Source organism: Choristoneura fumiferana, chromosome 23, assembly GCF_025370935.1.
Source record: "Choristoneura fumiferana chromosome 23, NRCan_CFum_1, whole genome shotgun sequence".
NCBI classification, from domain to species: Eukaryota; Metazoa; Arthropoda; class Insecta; order Lepidoptera; family Tortricidae; genus Choristoneura; species Choristoneura fumiferana.
The window spans coordinates 5,722,290-5,741,537 of NC_133494.1; the positions used below are offsets into that span (position 1 = coordinate 5,722,290).

General features: G+C 36.3%; 3 protein-coding genes across 3 annotated transcripts in view; 1 reads left to right on the top strand and 2 right to left on the bottom strand.

Annotated features, from left to right (window-relative positions):
• Nucleotides 1-3,573, bottom strand: OSCP1 (Organic solute carrier partner 1). Its single transcript, XM_074105233.1, has 4 exons — nucleotides 3,484-3,573; nucleotides 3,252-3,391; nucleotides 1,566-2,986; nucleotides 1-254 (listed from the first exon to the last, which is right to left on the bottom strand). The coding sequence occupies exons 2-3, from the start codon at nucleotides 3,361-3,363 to the stop codon at nucleotides 2,172-2,174; spliced, it is 927 nt and encodes a 308-aa protein (XP_073961334.1). The 5' UTR covers nucleotides 3,364-3,391; nucleotides 3,484-3,573; the 3' UTR covers nucleotides 1-254; nucleotides 1,566-2,171.
• Nucleotides 3,420-9,363, top strand: Smyd4-4 (SET and MYND domain containing, class 4, member 4). The gene is made up of 2 exons (XM_074105231.1): nucleotides 3,420-4,825; nucleotides 6,386-9,363. The coding sequence occupies exons 1-2, from the start codon at nucleotides 3,420-3,422 to the stop codon at nucleotides 6,792-6,794; spliced, it is 1,815 nt and encodes a 604-aa protein (XP_073961332.1). The 3' UTR covers nucleotides 6,795-9,363.
• Nucleotides 7,020-19,248, bottom strand: part of LOC141441203 (trifunctional nucleotide phosphoesterase protein YfkN-like) — a gene marked incomplete at its 5' end in the record, with an annotated part of 21,777 nt that continues 9,548 nt past the window's right edge. Inside the window, 4 exons of the mRNA XM_074105877.1 lie at nucleotides 7,020-11,282; nucleotides 13,834-14,800; nucleotides 15,448-16,631; nucleotides 17,564-18,850. Coding sequence (XP_073961978.1) covers nucleotides 9,852-11,282; nucleotides 13,834-14,800; nucleotides 15,448-16,631; nucleotides 17,564-18,850 — 4,869 coding nt within the window. The remainder of the gene's footprint in view (nucleotides 11,283-13,833; nucleotides 14,801-15,447; nucleotides 16,632-17,563; nucleotides 18,851-19,248) is intronic.

Genomic DNA, 19,248 nt, shown 5'->3' on the forward strand with positions numbered 1-19,248 from the left:
TTAAAGTTCACATGTTTATTGCTGTTAGAATCTATAAAATTATGGACCCATAGTCCTTGACATAAGAAGAGAGATAATAGTGCCAGCTCCAAGGCAACCTCCGTACCAGGAGTGAGCAGAAGCAGCCATGCTCCCGGCTGCTATTCCGAGCTTGGTGAAGCCGAGGATGGGAGCAATCCATGTTGCTCCAGTCAGCAAGATCATACAGCCAACGGAGTTGACAACAATCAAGGATATAAAATTCCCCATTTGTCCTGTGAAGTGAAGGATAGTTATAATCTTACAAGTACACAATGCTTTTCCTCCTTGTGTTGTATTCCTCAGTGATGAGGGTCGTGATCGTGACCTTCCTTCTGCATTAATCTGCATCATGAACAAACATGATGCTTTTAGTCTCGATAGAATTCAATCCAATGTTTTTAAAATATAAATTCATCAAGATTATCAGTTATTACGCTGTTTGGTAACTGAGTAATGTTATGTACTACAAAGATTCTAATTTCACACTTAACTGCCATGCAAAATGGACCAGGAGGCGGGATCGCTGGTTCTCTATTTGGTAAGTTTAGGGTTGTGTGATCATTTGATCAAATCCAATAACTCGGTGTAATAATTCGTAAAAACTTCTTCGGTTTCAACAGTCAATTATTATGACTTTTCAGGTGTAATCACGCAACCCTGTGTTTTTATGTATTTGCTTAGGCAGAAACACATGGCACGTTCAAGGACTACTCATGAGGTTCATGAGCCACCATGCAACCTTTTCAAAGGCATAGTCATTATGATTTTCCTTGTTAATTAATGCGATGTTACTCACTATGACGTTTACTGTGAAATGGTTCCTCCATGGTGGCTAATGAATTAAAGTTCTCTACTGTAACGACTGTACGTAGATAGATGTCGATGCAGAAAGAAACAGCACTTCCTACCCGGACTGCACACCCCAAAGTGTAGTAAGTACTTACCAGGAATCTCTTCTAAATGAAAGTAAAGCAGTAAATATTTTCTGTTATTAGCAGTTTCAGCGAAATGACGCAGCACAAGTTAGTCAATACAGAATTGATGTAGGTACAATGACAATATCAAAGGGAACATTCGATTTGTCCGGACCAGATGCACCGCGTAGTTGATTTATACCTACATTCATACTCTTTGGAATGCACGGGCCGTTTTCATAAAATATTTAGCTTTTATTTCAATTTCTTTTTACCCGACTGCTCGAAGGAGGGTATTTATTTCCGTTCTTCAGTAAATCGTTTTTGATCAAATCGAGTCTTTTTCTTTTTGCATACCTTTATAGCGACTGAAAAATTGGGTGACCTTTGAGTACCTACAATAAAGGCTCAAGAGGTTCGCCCTTGACAAAATATGAGACCTACTTAATAGATTTATCGCGTCAAATACCTATCGACTGTGAATTGCATCAAAATCGTTAGTCGTTTTCAATAAACGCACCTTTCTTGTCAATCAGGATCTTGTCAGGAATCATTAAACAAAAAGAATAATGAACTAAACGACGGCTTTCCATGCACTATTTCTTTTCTAAATAATAATTCGTATTATACCTTCTCTCTTCCTCTCATATTTAAAATCATTAGCGTGGTTAAGATGGCACTAGTACCTAACCTAGTTAAAAAAATAGGGCTAAGGCAGACCTGTCAATTGTTTATTACAGTGCCGTTGGTTTATTTAATACTAAAAATACTTATATGTATATATCACTTTTGAACTTCTGTTTTTTTTTCTATTTTTGTATTCAATTAAACTTTTAGGGTTGTAATTGTAATTTAATGTACTTATCTTCAATTTATAGAAAAAAAGATGTGTAAGTACAAATTTTATGAAAACGGTCCAGATATTTGCAAAGCGTATGAAGCTGTTTGGGGAATGTCCCAGCATAGACAATTTCTTTTAGTTTTATTTTTTGTGTTGCCATTAAAACATGACTTTACCACTCAGAAAATATTAGGTGAGCGTAAATAAAATAATACATTTTTACGTAAGTCGTCACTGAAAAAAAAGTAGGTAAGTACTTAGGTACATTTGCTACAGCTAAAAAGTAAATGTAATCAATCATAAAAAAGTAGGTAAGTAAGTACATTTAATATTTAATTAAGTACCAGTAAAGCAGTGATTGAAAAAGAAGTGTCAGAACATTTACTATTTATTTACTAAGTAATGCTCAAATCTTCCATCATTTCTAATAAATCTTCCTGAGGAGATTTTGGCATATCAGGAACAAAACTTAGGTCAGTGTTTTTGTTCCTTACTTTAGTAGTAGTTATTGTTTCAAATTGGGTATTTCTATTAATTTCAAGAGTTTTTTTCTCAGACTCTTGTTTGCAGAGTTCAATTGGTAATTGTAACTCAAGCACTGAGTGAACGGGAGAGATTTCTATTGGACCCAAGAGGCAGCTAATTTCATGCGTATCGGCACACTGGCTCACATATTCCTCGACAGAGTTTTTCTTATGATCATATTTATAAATATTTTCACCCAAATTATTAGTTATATTTGATGATATTGTAGAGGGTAAATTAAATGTTCCGTCTTTTCTTTGGAGCCCAAGTCTAAGCAAGACTGATATTTTGGTATGATATTCTGAAAACCAAAGGATCAAAGTATTATTCAGGCACTTGTAGTCATCGTCAGTGAATCGTTGGGCTAGTGCTTCAAATTTCCTCATAGTATGTTCTACAATGCATTTGGGGAAATTTTTTGGCATTATAGTGGCTACACCTTTTAAATGTCGCAGAGTAATGTCAAAAATGTTTTGATTAGTGGCTACCGCCAATTGCCACTTGTATATCATGGTCATTAGATCCCATAGTTTGCTCATGGAATAATCGTCTAATTTCATTATTGATGTGGCGGAGATATCTTGTAGAAGCTGCTTGACAACCGCGTGTGTAGCGACAGGCTGAGGTATAAATAGCTCTTCTAAAAGTGTCGGATGTAGCAGCACTGTGACAACTTCAGTGAGTACTGTAACGAAATAATTAAATCTTTAAATAATTACCTCTCAAATGTTGTATTCTAATTTTTTTTTACTAAAAAACGGCCGATGTTTATAACATAACTGCCTATTACTCGACATTATCCACCTAAGGACAGTTTCATTGATGATCATGATGTTGACGTCCTGCTGTCTGTAGGGATATAGGACTCGAATAATACTTCACAATATGCTAAGTAGTATCGATAAAGCAGTTAATGTTCATAATTTCTTTCTTTCAGTTTATTAACTAACCTCTTTCGGATTTTTCTGCCGGGATATTCTGAGCTTTTAATCTTTGCTCAATAACATAAATCATCTCGCAGCCCAAGTTTACTACGATACACGGCGTCGCAAAGTGAGACATTTCTTTTGAGTATATATCCACTTGAACACTGAAAATCAATATAATAACTTGTCAAAATGAGTATTGATTTCTGTTATGAAGATGTAATCAAAACATTAGTTAAACAAAAGAGAATTCAACCTGTTTCTCAGGCACTACTATCTTGTAAGACTGATAATGAAAGAGTTAAGCATGTTTATGAAGTTCTAAGCAGTTTAAATGCTTTTCCTGAGGTACTGGAGGTTAGTAAGACCAGTGATTTGTCTACATACTACCGTAACCATGGCAATGAGTGTTTCAAGAAATCTGAGGATTTCAAAGCCTGGCAATACTACAACTTGTCCCTTCTTCATGCTCCTGTGGAATCAGATGATTATACACTAGCCTTATCAAACAGATCGGCAGTATTTTTTTCAATGAAAAAATACCAAGAGAGTTTAAAAGATGTTGAACAAGTGTTGTCCTTAAAATACCCTGAAAAACTTAAAGATAAACTAACTAAGAGGCAAAAATCCTGTGTGGAGATTCTTAAAGGAGAATCTGAAAATGTAGTACCAACCATATCAGATAAAATTGACAAGATTTTGAAATTACGGGGCGATAAAGACAGTACTTATTTATGTGCTAGCAATAAACTACAAGTGGCTTATAATGAAGATATGGGGCGGCATGTTGTTGCTCGAGAGGACATTAAAGTTGGTGAAGTCTTGGTGGAAGAGGAGCCATATCTAGTTTTACTGCAAAAAAGTCAATACTTATTTAGTTGCAGTTATTGTCTTTCAAGAGAAATGAATCAGTTCCCTTGCAAGAGTTGCTGCTTTGCTCTGTACTGCAGTAACCAGTGCAAAGAACTGGCATGGAATGAATATCATTCAGTAGAATGTCCACTAATGGCCTCTTTAGTTGACTTAAAATTCACTAAGCTCGAACTACTTTCATTGAGAGTTACAATCAAGGCACGCAGTGATCATGCCGACTGGGAAAGCCTTTTAAAAACAGTTGAAGATGCAGAATCAAATTTAAATTCAGAACATAGAGGTTGCATTCTAAAAGATAACAAGTGGATATATGATTCTAAACACTACACAGCAATTCATACACTTGCTTCCAATGTGGAAAAGCGCTCCGTTTCAGATATTTTCCAGAAAGCTGTGACGGCGGCAGTGTTTTTGAAATTTTTGAAAGACAAGACTGATTTTCTTCCTGAAAATGAGGAGATTCATAACTTTGTTGGTGGAATGCTGCTTTTACATGTAATGACAAGTCCTACCAATATGCACGGACTAAGTACAGCCATGGAGGATGCTTACGGCAAATTTGTAGATGATGTGAGTCTGGCCAGTGCTCCGTATGCCTATCACAGCCTTGTGAATCACTCCTGTGCGCCCAATGTGGTGAGATTCAGCAAAATTGGGTCGGGACAGATGAGCTTATTTGCATTGAGACCCATTGCCAAAGGAATGCAAATCTTTGACAACTATGGGTAAGTTTTTTACCAATAACGTTAAAGGCTATAAGTAATTATAATATTATAAAGCCAATATCAGTATTTTTTTGACCATTTATATTCCAACAACCGAAGCAATACTATATGAGGGCAAGGTCTATAGGTACACACATATTATAAGGGAGGCCTATGTTCAACAGTGGATATCCTCTGGCTGATATGATGACGATGATTATAAAAGTCATATAAACAATGAGTCAGTTAGTTAGTTTCATAGTTATCATCACTGATGTTATCATTGTTTCATGTTACAATTATACAAATTCTGAGTATTGTAGAGTAGTTACCTACACCACTTGAATAAAACAGAACATAAACCACAGCCTTTTTATTATTTACCATGAATCAAAGATGTTTGATAAAATGTAAAATACATCATCTCATCTTGGCCTATATACGTCCCACTGCTGGGCACAGGCCTCCTCTCAGAACAAGAGGGCTTGGGCCGTAGTTCCAGCGCAGATTGGGAATCTCACAGTAACCATTAAATTGCTTCGCAGGTGTGTGCAGATTTATTCACGATTTTTTACTTTACCGTGTAGAGGTCATGGTAAATTTCAAATGTAATTTCGCACTTAAGTTTCGAAATACTCTGAGTCAGAGGGTCTCTGCTTGAGAGACCATAGGTCAACCACTACCACTGCTTTATAATACATTATGTTCGACAAACAATAGCCCTCCTTCGGGCCGGCGGGAAAAAAGGAAGTTTCTAAAGTCTATGTTATTTGGGCACGCTTTCATTCGCCCCAACTATCTGCATATTTTTGACCAAATCTGAGTCTTAGAGGCTTTGCACACCGCGTTTTTTAAACGAGCTATCGACTCGCGTTTTTATAAATAAGAATGTTTTTTAATTAATTTTAAGAAATCGGTCCTTTTAACTTTCCATTGTAGTATCTACTCTTGTTTCTGATGTCCTTTCAATTGTGCCTTTGTATATCTCTTTATTTTAATAACTGTTATTTTCATATGTTTTATGTACAGTAAATTAAGAGTTATATAATACAATACTCTACCTGATAATTCAAACTTACCGGCAATTACATGAGGTCCTCCTGAAAAAGCCTCCAGCTTCAAAATTGTTGAGGTTCTCATATGCATACGCGGCGAGTAGTGTTGTTTTTGTTTAACTAAAGTCTAGTATGTATGTATATTTACTCGTATATTGAGAACTGAGCTCGCGAAACTGAGCGAGCGGCCGGATGTAACTGGATAGGGAGATGTGGTCAAGAGGAAGAGACAAACACACTCCATTTCTTCCGTGGATGTTGTAAGAGGCGACTGAGGATATAGGTTAAGGTATACCGTAGGCGACAGGCTAGCAACCTGTCACTATTGTACTGTTTTTGTCAAACTTAGAACCTAAAATTGCTAAAAGTGGCTCCGAAGCGGTAACGTTTCGTATGCTCTGCCTACCCCATTTAGGAATACAGGCGTGATGTTTGTGTGTGTGTGTGTGTGTGGGACACAAATATAAGCTAAGAAATAAAAAAAAATATTATTGTGATAGCTAAACTATGCCTTTAATCCTTACAGACTTCACCATGCTCTTCAAAATCGGGAGGAACGGCGAGCGCTCCTCAAATCACAATACAAATTTATATGCTCCTGCGAAGCATGCGTCGATAATTGGCCTACATATTTACATATGAAGGCAGGATTTACAAGGAAGACATTAACTACAAAACTTCATAAACGCGTAAAGAGCGTCTTAAATGAAGACGCAATAGAAAAGCTTCAGAAAGGAGATAAAAATACTGCCTTCGATTTGTTTAAACCTCTTTGCAAGTTGGCTGAAGATTTGGATGCCTTTGCTCCTTGTACAGAACTGGCAGAATGCCAGGAGTCCTTAAAACAATGCATTGTGATATTTCAAGGATTAGTGCCTTTTGGATACAGTGAGCTGGTTGAATGGGAAGCAAAACCATTCCATCACTCTAAGTAAAATTTTACAGGGGTAATATTTATTAGTATGTACAGTCAATAAATACCTATACAGCCATAGCGTCAAATATATGTATACATCGACCTTACGGTAAGTAGCATAAAGGTTTATAGATATTTTTGACGTCTTAGTAACGTACATATTATTATACTTATTTATGCCGTTGACTGTACTGAAACTAGATCTGGTGCTTAAACGGTAAGCTTGCAGGAAATAAAAGTTGAGTTAAGTTTGTAAATTAAGTTTATTGACGATATTTTATACGTAAGAGTAGCTTTTATATATAACACTTTTAATCAAAATATTAATATTTTCTAGTATAAACAAACTAAGCGTAAAAATAAATAAAATAATATAGAGTGATTCGGGAGACATGAGCAGGACCAACCCTAGACCATCAGTAATTTATAATTGATCTTTCACAATCATATTTAATCATACTAGGTGGACTGACGACATCGTGAGAATTGCGGGTAACCGGTGGATGCAAGTGGCGAGTTGTCGTTCATTGTGGCGTTCTAAGGAGGAGGCCTTTGTTCAGCAGTGGACGTCTTCTGGCTGATGATGACGATGATGAATCGTATTTAACTAAAACCCCCACATTCTAGTTACAGAGAGACCATGAACTTAGCACATAAATTACGTAATTTAATAATTTTAGTTTGCAACATTAGGGGGCTGTTTCACCATCCATTGATTAGTGTAAACTGATGGTTAAGTGTGATGCCGTCTCTATTTGTTTTGTTCGAATAGACGGAGACGGCATCACATTCATCATCAATGGATGGTGAAACAGCCCCTAAATAAAACGTTAATCTCACTAATACTGGTACGTTATAGCAGCCTAAACTAACGGAATACGGTAGAGTTGGTCCTACTCACGTCTCTCGAATCATTCTGTATAATAAAATTCAAAGCTTGAAAGCAAGAATTACAGTTATTTGTAAGTGATCTAATCTGTTATTAGCATTACCATCTGCCAAATAAGTGGTCTATCAATTTTTAAACAAGTTCCTATCAAACGAATAGAATATGTCGCTAAAGTCGAACTTTCAAGTTGACAGACACGTCTATTGGCATTATAGTTTTATGAAATGCAAACGATTATCAACTTTATGGTGGTAGACCACATATTGGGCTGATGGTACTTCGCATTACCAAAAGTGCTGTCAGAGAGAACGCGATTCCTGCACGGATTTTGTGTGGCAATAGCAAACGGGCGTCACTTAATTGCCAACACAATTGTCTATAATCTATTCTAATGTGAGGGATGCGTGGTCAAACCCGATACCCAAGTCGATCTATTTTGTAAGAATTTTAAATTTAAAAGGCTTCATAGTAATCTTTTTTCCACTGTCAATCGTTCCGATTTATCGGGTTTGACCACGCAACGTACTCCTTTATTTCAATAAAAAAATAATTTTAGAGCACTGCGATTCGTCGCAGCATCATGCTGAGTGTGACCCTTATTTGTGCTTTTCAATAGGTACTACTGATATTGACCTGTATTTTCACTTTTTTTTTTATTTTAAAGATAGTTGAAAACTAATCCAGTTCTTCAAGCTAAATAGTAGTGATCTTCTTTTATTAAAATTGTGTTTTGAAATCATTGTTTAGTAGAGCTTGTCTAATTTAAAATGACTCTACTAAATTAGTTAATTATGACTAGTTAGACAGAAAATCTTACGATTCCCGCCTGAGTCTAAAGGGGATTTTAACGCGTCATTTTAAATTAGACAAGATCTAGTGTGAAGTGAATTACCCAATGGGGAATGTCTGAAAAATTTAGAAACACTTGAAATTTTTTATATCAATAGGAATAACCTTTCTAATAACGGCATCAATTAATTAAAAAAATTAAAGAGTTTTCTTTACCGCCAAATTACGACAGTCCGGTCGATTACCGGTTGTTCCATAGTCCAGAAAAAAAACATTAAAGAAGAATTTATGTGTCTTTGACTAGATCGTTTTGACAGGGGACACTCTTTACCGGGCCGAATAATACTGACATGGAAATACCGACCCTATTTTTTCATGTACACGCCCATATAAACTGACATGAATGAGCTTCTATGGGTGTGTAGATGAAAAACAGGGTCGGTATTTCCATGTCGGTATTATCCGAGCCGGTAAGGAGTGTCACCTGTCAAATCGATCGAGTCAAAGACACATAAATTCTTTTTTTAATGATTTTTATTCTGGACTATGGAACAACCCCTAACCGACCGGACTGTCGTAATTTGGCGGTAAAGAAAACTCTTTCATTTTTTAAAATTATTTTTTAATTGATGCTACTTAAAAATCTGTCATTTTTTTCTGTTCCTAAAATAGTTGTTCCTATTCATAAAAATAGTTTTAAGCGTTTCTAAAATTTTCATCCATTCCCCATTGTGTTCCGTTAGACTATTGGTTGAATAACTTTATGGTAAACATTTTTCGTTTAAAAGTTCCTGCAAAATGTTACCTTCAATTTTGTTTTTGTAAGCAATTTATAGTATAGCATTGTTATTAAAAGTTGAGTATTATTATAAGTATTATTAAATAAATATTGTGCCTTACGTTTATAAAATATTTCTATCATTTGAATGTAAAAACCCGTACTTAATAACTTAAACACTATAGACGTATACCTAGTTAATAGTTATTTGTGTCACAAGGGAGCAAAATGGTGTATTTACGGCGAGGGCGTACATTGAATCCAGAATGTAGCGAAGGATTCTACAATAGAATCCTGAGCGTAGCGAGGGATTCTAAAGTAGAATCCTAAGCGTAATGAGGGATTCAAGTGTTAACGCCCAAGATGAAAATAATTTTGCTCCCGAGTGGCTCATACAACTTTTCACACCGAGCATTAAGAAACTTGAAAAAAAAACAAATTCTAAATATTATTAAAGAACAACCAGCATAGAAAATGGCATGGCTTTACAATTATCAATTTCAAAAATGGCCTTTGCAATAAAATACTTAGAAAAGCCTTGAACAGAAAAGTTGCACTTTGCTCCCTCTCCTCAGGGAGGAAAAGTTACTTTTCTGAAGGAGAGGTGTGAAAAGAATATTTTACACCGTAAGATAAAGTATACAGAAAAGTAGAATGATTATACTTTTCCCATAACTGCTTGAGTGCAGAGACTGGCTATTTGATGGTAATCGTCTATCCATTCTAGTATTGTTATCCTTGAAAATACGGACAGCTTGGTCCTCATTTAGCAATTTAATCCTGCCCGTCAATGTTGGGCTTATCGTAGGATATTTCTCAAGGAACTCATAAATGCACGATAATTCATTATAGTTACAAAGTTCTTGCGGCAAACCGACGAATATGCTAAAGCCATCCCCACCTTCGGCGAGGAAGGACGGCATCATAACTTTGTACTCGTAATTATCTTTTAAAGCTGTTAACTGGTCTCCACATTCGGAGCAGACCGCGTAGGCTTCGATGATCCTGGCTCCAGCTGGTTTCAATAAGTCGTATACAACGGTCATTCCCGAAAATTGCAGAAATTGTCCAACGCTATCGATCGGTCGCCAAAGGGCCACTGAATGTTCCAGTACAATCCTCAAAACGGACCCGTTCATTGTCACTATAGTCATAGTGTCCGTAAATGGCAGGACGCCCATCCAGTCTCCTTTTGTCAGGTTGAACGGTTTCTCTAGCGCATCTATCGACGCTCTAATTCTGCCGCTCTGGCATATTGCGATGGTAACATCTGGGTACTGACCAGCTGAACAATTTAACAGTATGTCAGTAATGAAATTTCCGATATTACACTCTCTCAAACGGCAGTCACCGTTCAAAAAGACGTTTGAGACGCCAACAACTTCGCTACTTATACGGTTTATGTCGTTTCTGTAGGTTTCAACAATTTCTAAAAGCTCTGGGTCCTCCGGTATGCTGTTATCTAGTAATATAGGTGAACCATCAAATTTAATTACTTCTCCTTTAGAATCAAAAGTCAAGTGTAAGTTTCCCATATATTTCGTGTAAGCGTATGCCTGTACGACTAATACTTTCCTGCCCGATGGATCATTCACCACAACTGGATAAGGACCTTGGGGTATCTCCGGTTTTTCAGTACTCTCTCCATTCCATAGAAATGTGTTCGAGTGTCCTCCGATAACTAAATCAAGTCCTTCCACATTTTTAGCAATTTCTACATCTTTTAAGTATCCGGAATGTCCTAAAGCTATAATGATATCGACCCCACGATTTTTTAATATTGCGACTTCTCTTCGTATGCCTGGAATTTCATCTTCATATAAAATTTTGTTTTTCGGAGCGAGAAATGCAGTGTCTGGTGTTAAGTACCCTATTATTCCGATTTGAATACCGTTTTTCGCTAGTATCACAGAGTTATGTAAATTTTCTATTTCCTTTAATTGCGGTACTTCGTCCAGGATAAGGTTTGCTGCTACTACGGGCGGGGATATATTCTTAACGAAAGGAATCAGTCCATCCACTAACTCGTCGAACTCGTGATTTCCAAGTGACTGCAAGTAAAAACAATAACAAATTAGTAAAGATATTTCCTTTTCACACTAATGAACAAACTTCAATAAACACCCACCTTAAATTGGACTCAAGGAATGGGAAGTATTTCTGCTTTTAATATATAATAAGAATAAAATAATTGGAGGAATTAAAACACTGATTCATTTATTTATTCAGAAGCAGTCAGTACATGGCTAATTATCTACTTAATATTAAAAGTACCGGGTAGGTACAGTAGGAACGCGACAATATGAAGAAGTGGTGAAACTTCTTTTATTTATTTATTTACACCTTTCTACACAGAAGTGTACTGTCATGCTTGTATACTTGTATACCTACATACTAAATAGTTAGATAGTAGTGTAAAATAAACTAAGTCTTTTGAGCTCGTTTTAATACTTAAGTAATATTTTCTGACTGATAATTTGTCATGCTTTATTTCCATCAGTACTATATGCAGATCATTGTACTTAATTACAACAGTTCCAATACCTTTCAATATACAAATACCTACTGATTTTCATTATTATTAGGACGGCTAGAATTAAAACGCCTTATTCTATAGCACGTTGCGACGACCACACATAAAATATAAACAGCCTTTCAATTACTCGAAACTTAATTAAATTCACCTGTTAGCACTATTTTGACCGAAACATATTTTTTTACTTCTCATCTCATATTCGTAAACTTCGTACTTAGACTCTGCCCAGCGCAAGCTGTCTACGCATTTTTTACGAAACTTTAATCTGGTATCATTTTTGAGACTGTCAAAATTGTTATGTTGTGCCGACAAACTGCTCTGTAGTTTGGCACAACAAATGTAAATTAAACATGTAACTCTTAGCAGAAATAAACTATTCTATCTATTTATCTATCTTATATTGTTATCCTACCCTGGCTTAGATAATTTTGATACTTCTGCTATAAGAAAAAAAAATTTTTTTTGTTTAATTCAACCTCCTATACTATCCTCAAAATGCAAATGCTATAAGATTATGTTAGAATTAAAATGTTAGTAGATATATATTCAATGTCAATCTGGTCAAAATGGTCCAAAAATGTATGCGTCTGGACTGTATGTAAATGGGCATTGACAAAGATCATAAAATTTACCAAGGGACTCCTAAAGTGCATCATCAACTTTCACACATTAAGTACTACATGAATTTTGATGCAGCTTGAAGAATTCGGAATTTAATATCTGGAAAATTTAAATAATATCTAAGTATCAACATCGATTAATCAGTGTATAGAAAGTGTTGTCAGCTCCATTTTTTTTAAATTTGCCGCGGTTTCTCGTGGACAGCTTTCGTTGGCCAGAGTTTATTTATGCTGGATCTAGGCGACATAAAATTACTTTCATGCTCTAGTGCAAAAGTAAAATATTCGTCATCGTCTAAGACCAATGCCATCAGGTGTCAACAGCCAGAAACAAAAATTTATAGTTATATAGCAATGTATGAAAAATAAATGTACCAAATAAGTGAAAAAATTGTTTCCACTGTTGCTATGTCAATTCCTCGCATTCGAAGTGAAAAGCAGACTGTAAAACAACACTGTGCATTAAACCCGTTTTCCCCTCGACGTGTCTAGTCTATCCAACCTCGCTGTACCGGCTCGGGTAGCTATATGTAGGTCTCGGGTAAAATGGCTCGTTTTATGCTCTTTTGAACAATCTACTATTAAGCATCCCGTAGACGTTTGGTAAAATAATGTTTTAGAGCTTGAAATGTGGATTTGGATGAGGACGGGTTGAGGATGTGGAATTGTTTGTTTTTCTTGTTTTACTTAATCCCGTCTTTACGGTCATCAGTGGCAAGCACAGAAAAATCATGAATCAAGCCGATAAAAACTGTTTCTGAAATGTAGATTTAGTTTTCGTTTCTAGGGAATTATTTAGTTAATTATAGTAGCCTCGTTATTTTTCCATTTGTATCATGCTAACATATTCTTTTTTATCTGCCATGCAATAAGACTAAACTTACTCGTAAATGCTGGCACAGCACTGGAAAATTTATGAACGTTCTAGTGAGTAGGTAATTAACTATAATGTTCGCTTGGCACACTGATCGGCATCGTAAAGAACCTTACGAGCTAGTAATATGTAGGAATAATTGTCAGATTTATTGCGAAGGTTAGAATTAAACTTAGAGGCACTGATAAACTCTGAGAAGAGTCTTTATGATAGTCATCATCATCATCATCATCACCAATTGTTATAATTCTTCCTTCAACTTGAGGAAAGACGGGACTTCTATGCCTGACGTAATATTCTGTACACTGCAACTCATTGAAATACAAAGTAACTTTGGGCTGCGTAATAAGCATGGAATACCCGTCCCCGCCATTGGCGACAAATGAAGGCATAATAACTTTGTATAATTGTGTTTCATTAAATTTAAAGTAACGAGGTATTTGACATTCCGAGCATCTCACGTATGCTTCAATTACCCTGGATCCAGGCGGTTTTTTATAATTATAAACCACTTTTACCCCGGAGTACTGAAGGAATTCTCCCGGTGGAGTTAGCGGGTCAGGTTTAGCTACAGAATGTTCAAGCATTTGTAATAAAATGCTGCCATTCATAGTTACTGTTACTAAATATCCTTCAAATGGCATAACAATAAGCAAGTCTCCTTTGGTTAGGTTTGCTGGCATTTCCATGTATGATACAGAAGATCTTATGCCTCCTCCTTGAATAACAGCAATGGGAGCGTCTGTCCAGTACTGTCCCTTGTAGAGCATCGCGTAATGGTAAACCATAGCATCGGTTATCAAATTTCCCAAATTGCATTCCTTAAATTTACAACTTTCCCCGTCAAGCACAACGGACGTACTTCCAATAACCTCATCTGCCACATTAAGAATATCGCCTCTGTATCGTTCAATTATTTTGACAACTTCTTCGTCTTGAGGTATTGAATTGTCAAGAAGAATCGGTTTTCCAGTTATTTGCTTGATTTCTCCATTTGAGTCGAAACGAATCAGTACGTTGCCAAAATACTTAGTATACGCGTAAGCTTGAACCACAGCTACAGTGCGGCCTGAATCTTGCTTAACGTATGTTGGATAAGGGCCCTGGGGCTGCTCTGAATCAGGACTCGTGCCGTTCCAAAGGAACGTGTTAGTATGCCCACCAATCACTAAGTCTACACCGTCCACTTCCTTTGCTATTTCTAGGTCTTTAACATAACCTGAATGGCCAAGTGCAATAATTATGCGTATTTTATTGTTTCGTAATTTCTTAACTTCTTCTCGAAGAGCTAAAACTTCATCAACGTACTCGACGTCGTTTGGAACAGCTAATGTTTTGGTATCTGGCGTAAGATATCCGATTATTCCTATTTTGACTCCATCGACATCTATAATGGTAGATTTCTTAAGATTAATTTCCCCTGCTAGCTCTGGCACTTTAGTGAGGATGAGATTGGCGGCCAGCACTGGACATCTCAAATTTTCAATAAACGGAGTTAGTCCCTTCACGCCGTTGTCGAATTCGTGATTTCCCAGAGACTGTAACAAAAAGATGGGGTTATTGCGTGCTAATAGAAACTATATATTAACATAAGATAGAGGAGTATTACCTGTTGCCTTTTGGCTTCGATTTCTATTAAAATTAGTTTATCTGAACAACACAAACAAACAAGAAGGGTTCTCGTACGAGTTGTAGGAAATTACATAGTTAGAAATAAAATATACGTTTGTGACTCGAGTGAAACATGCAGGAAACTGAAATTCATGTCTAACTAAACAAACGGTTTGGAAGTAACATTTTATTAAACTTATAAAAACAAAATCTTTCTTAACTAACAAATAGATACCTACTGGTAACAACCTTTGAGGTAGGTAGGTATTTCTCTCTACATATTTTATATTGTTCTTGATGAATTTTGTATAAAGCAGACAGTGTACTCTACTTGTAGGTATTTATCGCATCGTTAATTATATTAAAATTTATTTAAAAGATCACTTAGTAGAATTAACAAAGCTGAACATAAAAATCCAATAGACGCAGAAATAGCGGAAGCAGAGTTTGCCATGTTAAGTATTATTATACGACCCTCAGTGGCTGGGTATACTGGGCTACTTTTACTGATGTATTCAGAAGTCGCATGTAACTCATCATAATGCAAAGGGGATGCTGATCTTCCCTCAAACATTGAAAATCCATCGCCTCCCATTGATAAGAAAGATGGCATTAGAATATTGTACATTTCGGTTTTGTTCAAAACGGAATACATTGGTATAGAACAGTTCCCACATCGTACATAGATCTTTAAAACTCGTTTACAAGGCGGATATTTGAAATCATACTCTACTCTTAAACCAGAAACTTGCAAGAATTTACCAGGAGCACGAATAGTGTTATAATTTGCAACAGCGTGTTCAAGCATCTTCCAAATAAGCGTACCGTTAAGAGCTACCTTAACCATGTTTCCATCAAACGGCATCACTGTCAGTAAATCACCTGTCGTTACCACAGCGGGTAAAGTTATATGTGCTATAGACGATCTTATACCACCACCCTGAATGATAGCGATCGGGGCATCAGTCCAGCCATCCCCCTCGTATAATGATGCATATTTATGGACCATAGCATCGGCAATGAGATTACCTAAATTACACTCATTCAATCGACAAGAATGTCCGTCTAATAAAACTGAGGTGTTGCCAACCGCCACTTCGGTTATCTTCATTACTTCACCTCGATAGCGGTCAACTATTGTTAACACTTCAGGATCTTGCGGCACTGAAGAATTTAATAGTACTGGATTACCATCATAAGATATAATTTCACCGTCAGAATTAAATACTAGATGTAATTTTCCTAAATATTTTGTATACGCATAAGCTTGTACTGCAGGGACCAATCGTCCAGAACGTTGTTTCACCAACGTCGGATATGGCCCTTGAGGTGTTTCCGTATCCGGAGTGGTTCCATTCCACAAAAACGTGTTAGTATGACCACCTATAACTAAATCGATACCCTCAACTTCCTTTGCTATTTCTAAGTCTTTAGTAAAACCTGAATGCCCTAACGCAATTAATATGGTAACGTTCTCGTTTTTTAGCCTAGCTACTTCTTGTTTAATTGCAATTGTTTCCTCGATGTACTCTACATCGTTTCTTATGGCTAGGACTTTAGTATCGGGTGTGAGATAGCCTATGACCCCAACTTTAGTTCCGTTTATGTTAAAAATGACAGATTTCATTAAGTTTTGTTCAGTTTGCAGCGCTGGCTCGTTGGTGAGGATGAGGTTGGCTGCCAGCACTGGGCAGCTCAAGTTGGCGATGAAAGGTGTGAGCCCAGAAACGCCTTTATCGAATTCATGATTTCCGAGGGACTGAAAAATGAACAAAAAACATTAGTAAGTACATTTAACAGCCTGTTGGCATGCACCCGTTAAATTCATATTAGGTGTTTCAGTTCATAAAATAGCATTCCCGATAGTTAAATCAAACAACATAAACGTAGAAATTGCTGCAGAAAATTTAGTGGAACTGATACCTAACTGCAGATAATTAGCTTATTGAACTATATTTTGTTAGCATAGCATGTTTTACAAATATATTCTTACCTCTGTTAGTACAAGCCGTAGTATTAATAAACAGATAAAGCAGTATAAGTAGTTGCTAAATTAAAACAAATTTAATCATGATTAATTAAATTAAAACGTTCTCCCACTGACGTTCTCCCTTAAGAATGCCATTAGTTTACACTTAAGCTATATTTGCTTCATTGGTATGTTTTTTCTAGTAAATTAAGAGATGAATTTCTGTGGTAGCAGTGTTTTATTTAGCTGCTCATAGCAAGTATTTACGATATTGTTTTTTTTTAAACAGTCAGTTCAATGTCATGCGATAGAAATCAAAATTCAAAAAATAATAAATATTTCAATACGATTCATGCTTCATATTGAAAATTATAATGAACTTACTTTCCAAAACAAAGTTCAGCATTTGTGTCTAACTAATAAATTAGTGTATTTAATAAACAAAACGTAAAATTATGAAAAGAATGGCTTCATTGCCAAAATTAGCTTTCTACGTTTGATCTTTGGTTACATTATAGGGAGTTTACGTTCGAAAAGTTATAAAACTGTTTTTTTATCACTGAGTTTGCACTGGTCTCTCATAAATAAAACGACAAATTATCTTTGCACGAGTTTAATTAATATTATTATTGCACTAAGGAAAAAGAAGCAGATATCGCTGCCAAGAAGGTCATTGTACAAGTAGAAGTAAGAGAAACCGATGAATCATCTAAAGAGTCTACGTTGAGTAGACTGATTCGTCCAGAGACTTCAGGGTACACAGGACTGCGCAAGCGGATAAATTCATCGGTACACGTTAGCTCATCATATTCAAAATCTACTCTTGGCTGACCTCTTAAAATTTCAAAGCCGTAGTCACCATTTGCTAATGCCGCGGGCATCAGTATCGGGTAATCCCTCCAGCTATCAATGACGTAGAACGAAGGCAGGTAACAGTTATGACAGCGAACAACTGCACTAACCACTCGCGAGCCCGGCTCCCGAGCTAAATCGTAGACCACACGGACACCAGAGAAATGCAAGAATTGGCCTGTAGGATTCCGTATGCTGTAATCGGCAACGGCATGCTCTAGTATTTGGTTCAACACAGTACCACTTACGGTCACAAGTGCAACATTGCTTTCAGTAGGTAGAGCAGACATGAGATCTCCTCTGGTGACAGCCGCCGGTCTGTTCGATGGCGCTATGGAGTCAGCTATTGCTCCGCTGTGAATTATTGCTATAGGAGCGTCAGTCCAACGTTCTCCTTCGAAATCCAGGGCATGATGGTAAACCATAGCATCTGCTATTAAGTTTCCTAGATTGCACTCTTCAGTCGCACACGCGTCACCATCCAAGACTACTGCTGTATTACCAACAACTTCAGTTGACCATGCTGCGACGTCATTAGAGTATTTTTGAACAATTGCAACGGATTCTGGGTCTTGTGGAATAGATCCATCTAAGAGAATTGAATTTATCTGTATATTTTCCAAATTACCGTTAGCGTCAAATTTAATGCTCAATTTTCCGAGATATTTATCATAGGCTACTGACTGCAAAACAGGAACTTCTTTACCGGATTGCTGTTGTTGGGCAGCGACATTGCTAATAACTGGTAATTCATCGATCATAGATCTTCCATTCCAAAAGTATTGGTTCTTGTAACCGTTTATGACCAAATCGACACCTTCGATTTCTTTGGCAATTTCTTGGTCCATGTTCGTATTAGAATGACCCAAAGCAATTACAATTTTGGCATCTTGAGCTTTAAGATTGTTAACTTCATCTCTTACAGCTATGAGCTCATTTATATATTCAACGTTTTTGTTTTCAATAATGTTATTATTAGGTGTCAGATAACCAACTATGCCAACTTTAACTCCGTTTATATCAAAGATTGAAGATTTCTGTAATTTCTTGTTTTCGTTGTTTAGAAAGACGTTGCTTGTTAAAATGTTGGTTTGGATTTCATTGAGGAAGGGGGAAAGTTGGTCCGATCCTTGTTCAATATCATTGATGCCCAGTGACTGAAAAAGGAAATGTTTGTTAGTATGTTAGTAGCATGCAAGCACAGTACCTATCGAAATTATTTTAGTAACGTATTAGTTTATTACTGTTAATAATATTAGAGATGAGGTAGTAAACTATTAAAGAGTAACCAAGAAGAGAACAAATAATGGAAATCGCGGCTTGAAGTGATCAGAAGTAAAAATATATTAAATTAGTTAAAAACTAGGAAAAATCTATTTTTTTTTTGCAATAATTAATTTAAATAACTATGTAAAAGCGTTAATGTAAGTATTATTAAAGATTTCTTCAGAGGATTTCGATTCGAATAAATATTATATTATTAATAATATCCACCACCATAAACGCAAGCATCTATTATTACACCACAAATAAGATGTGAAGATAGTTGAGGATA

Bases quoted from the DNA above. Each gene is read 5' to 3' on its own strand.
- OSCP1 (XM_074105233.1), bottom strand. From the start codon at position 3,363: ATGTCTCACTTTGCGACGCCGTGTATCGTAGTAAACTTGGGCTGCGAG. The intron at 2,987-3,251 runs GTTAGTTAATAA...ATTTCGTTACAG, and splicing joins GGCAGAAAAATCCGAAAGAG to TACTCACTGAAGTTGTCACA.
- Smyd4-4 (XM_074105231.1), top strand. From the start codon at position 3,420: ATGAGTATTGATTTCTGTTATGAAGATGTAATCAAAACATTAGTTAAA. The intron at 4,826-6,385 runs GTAAGTTTTTTA...TAATCCTTACAG, and splicing joins CAAATCTTTGACAACTATGG to ACTTCACCATGCTCTTCAAA.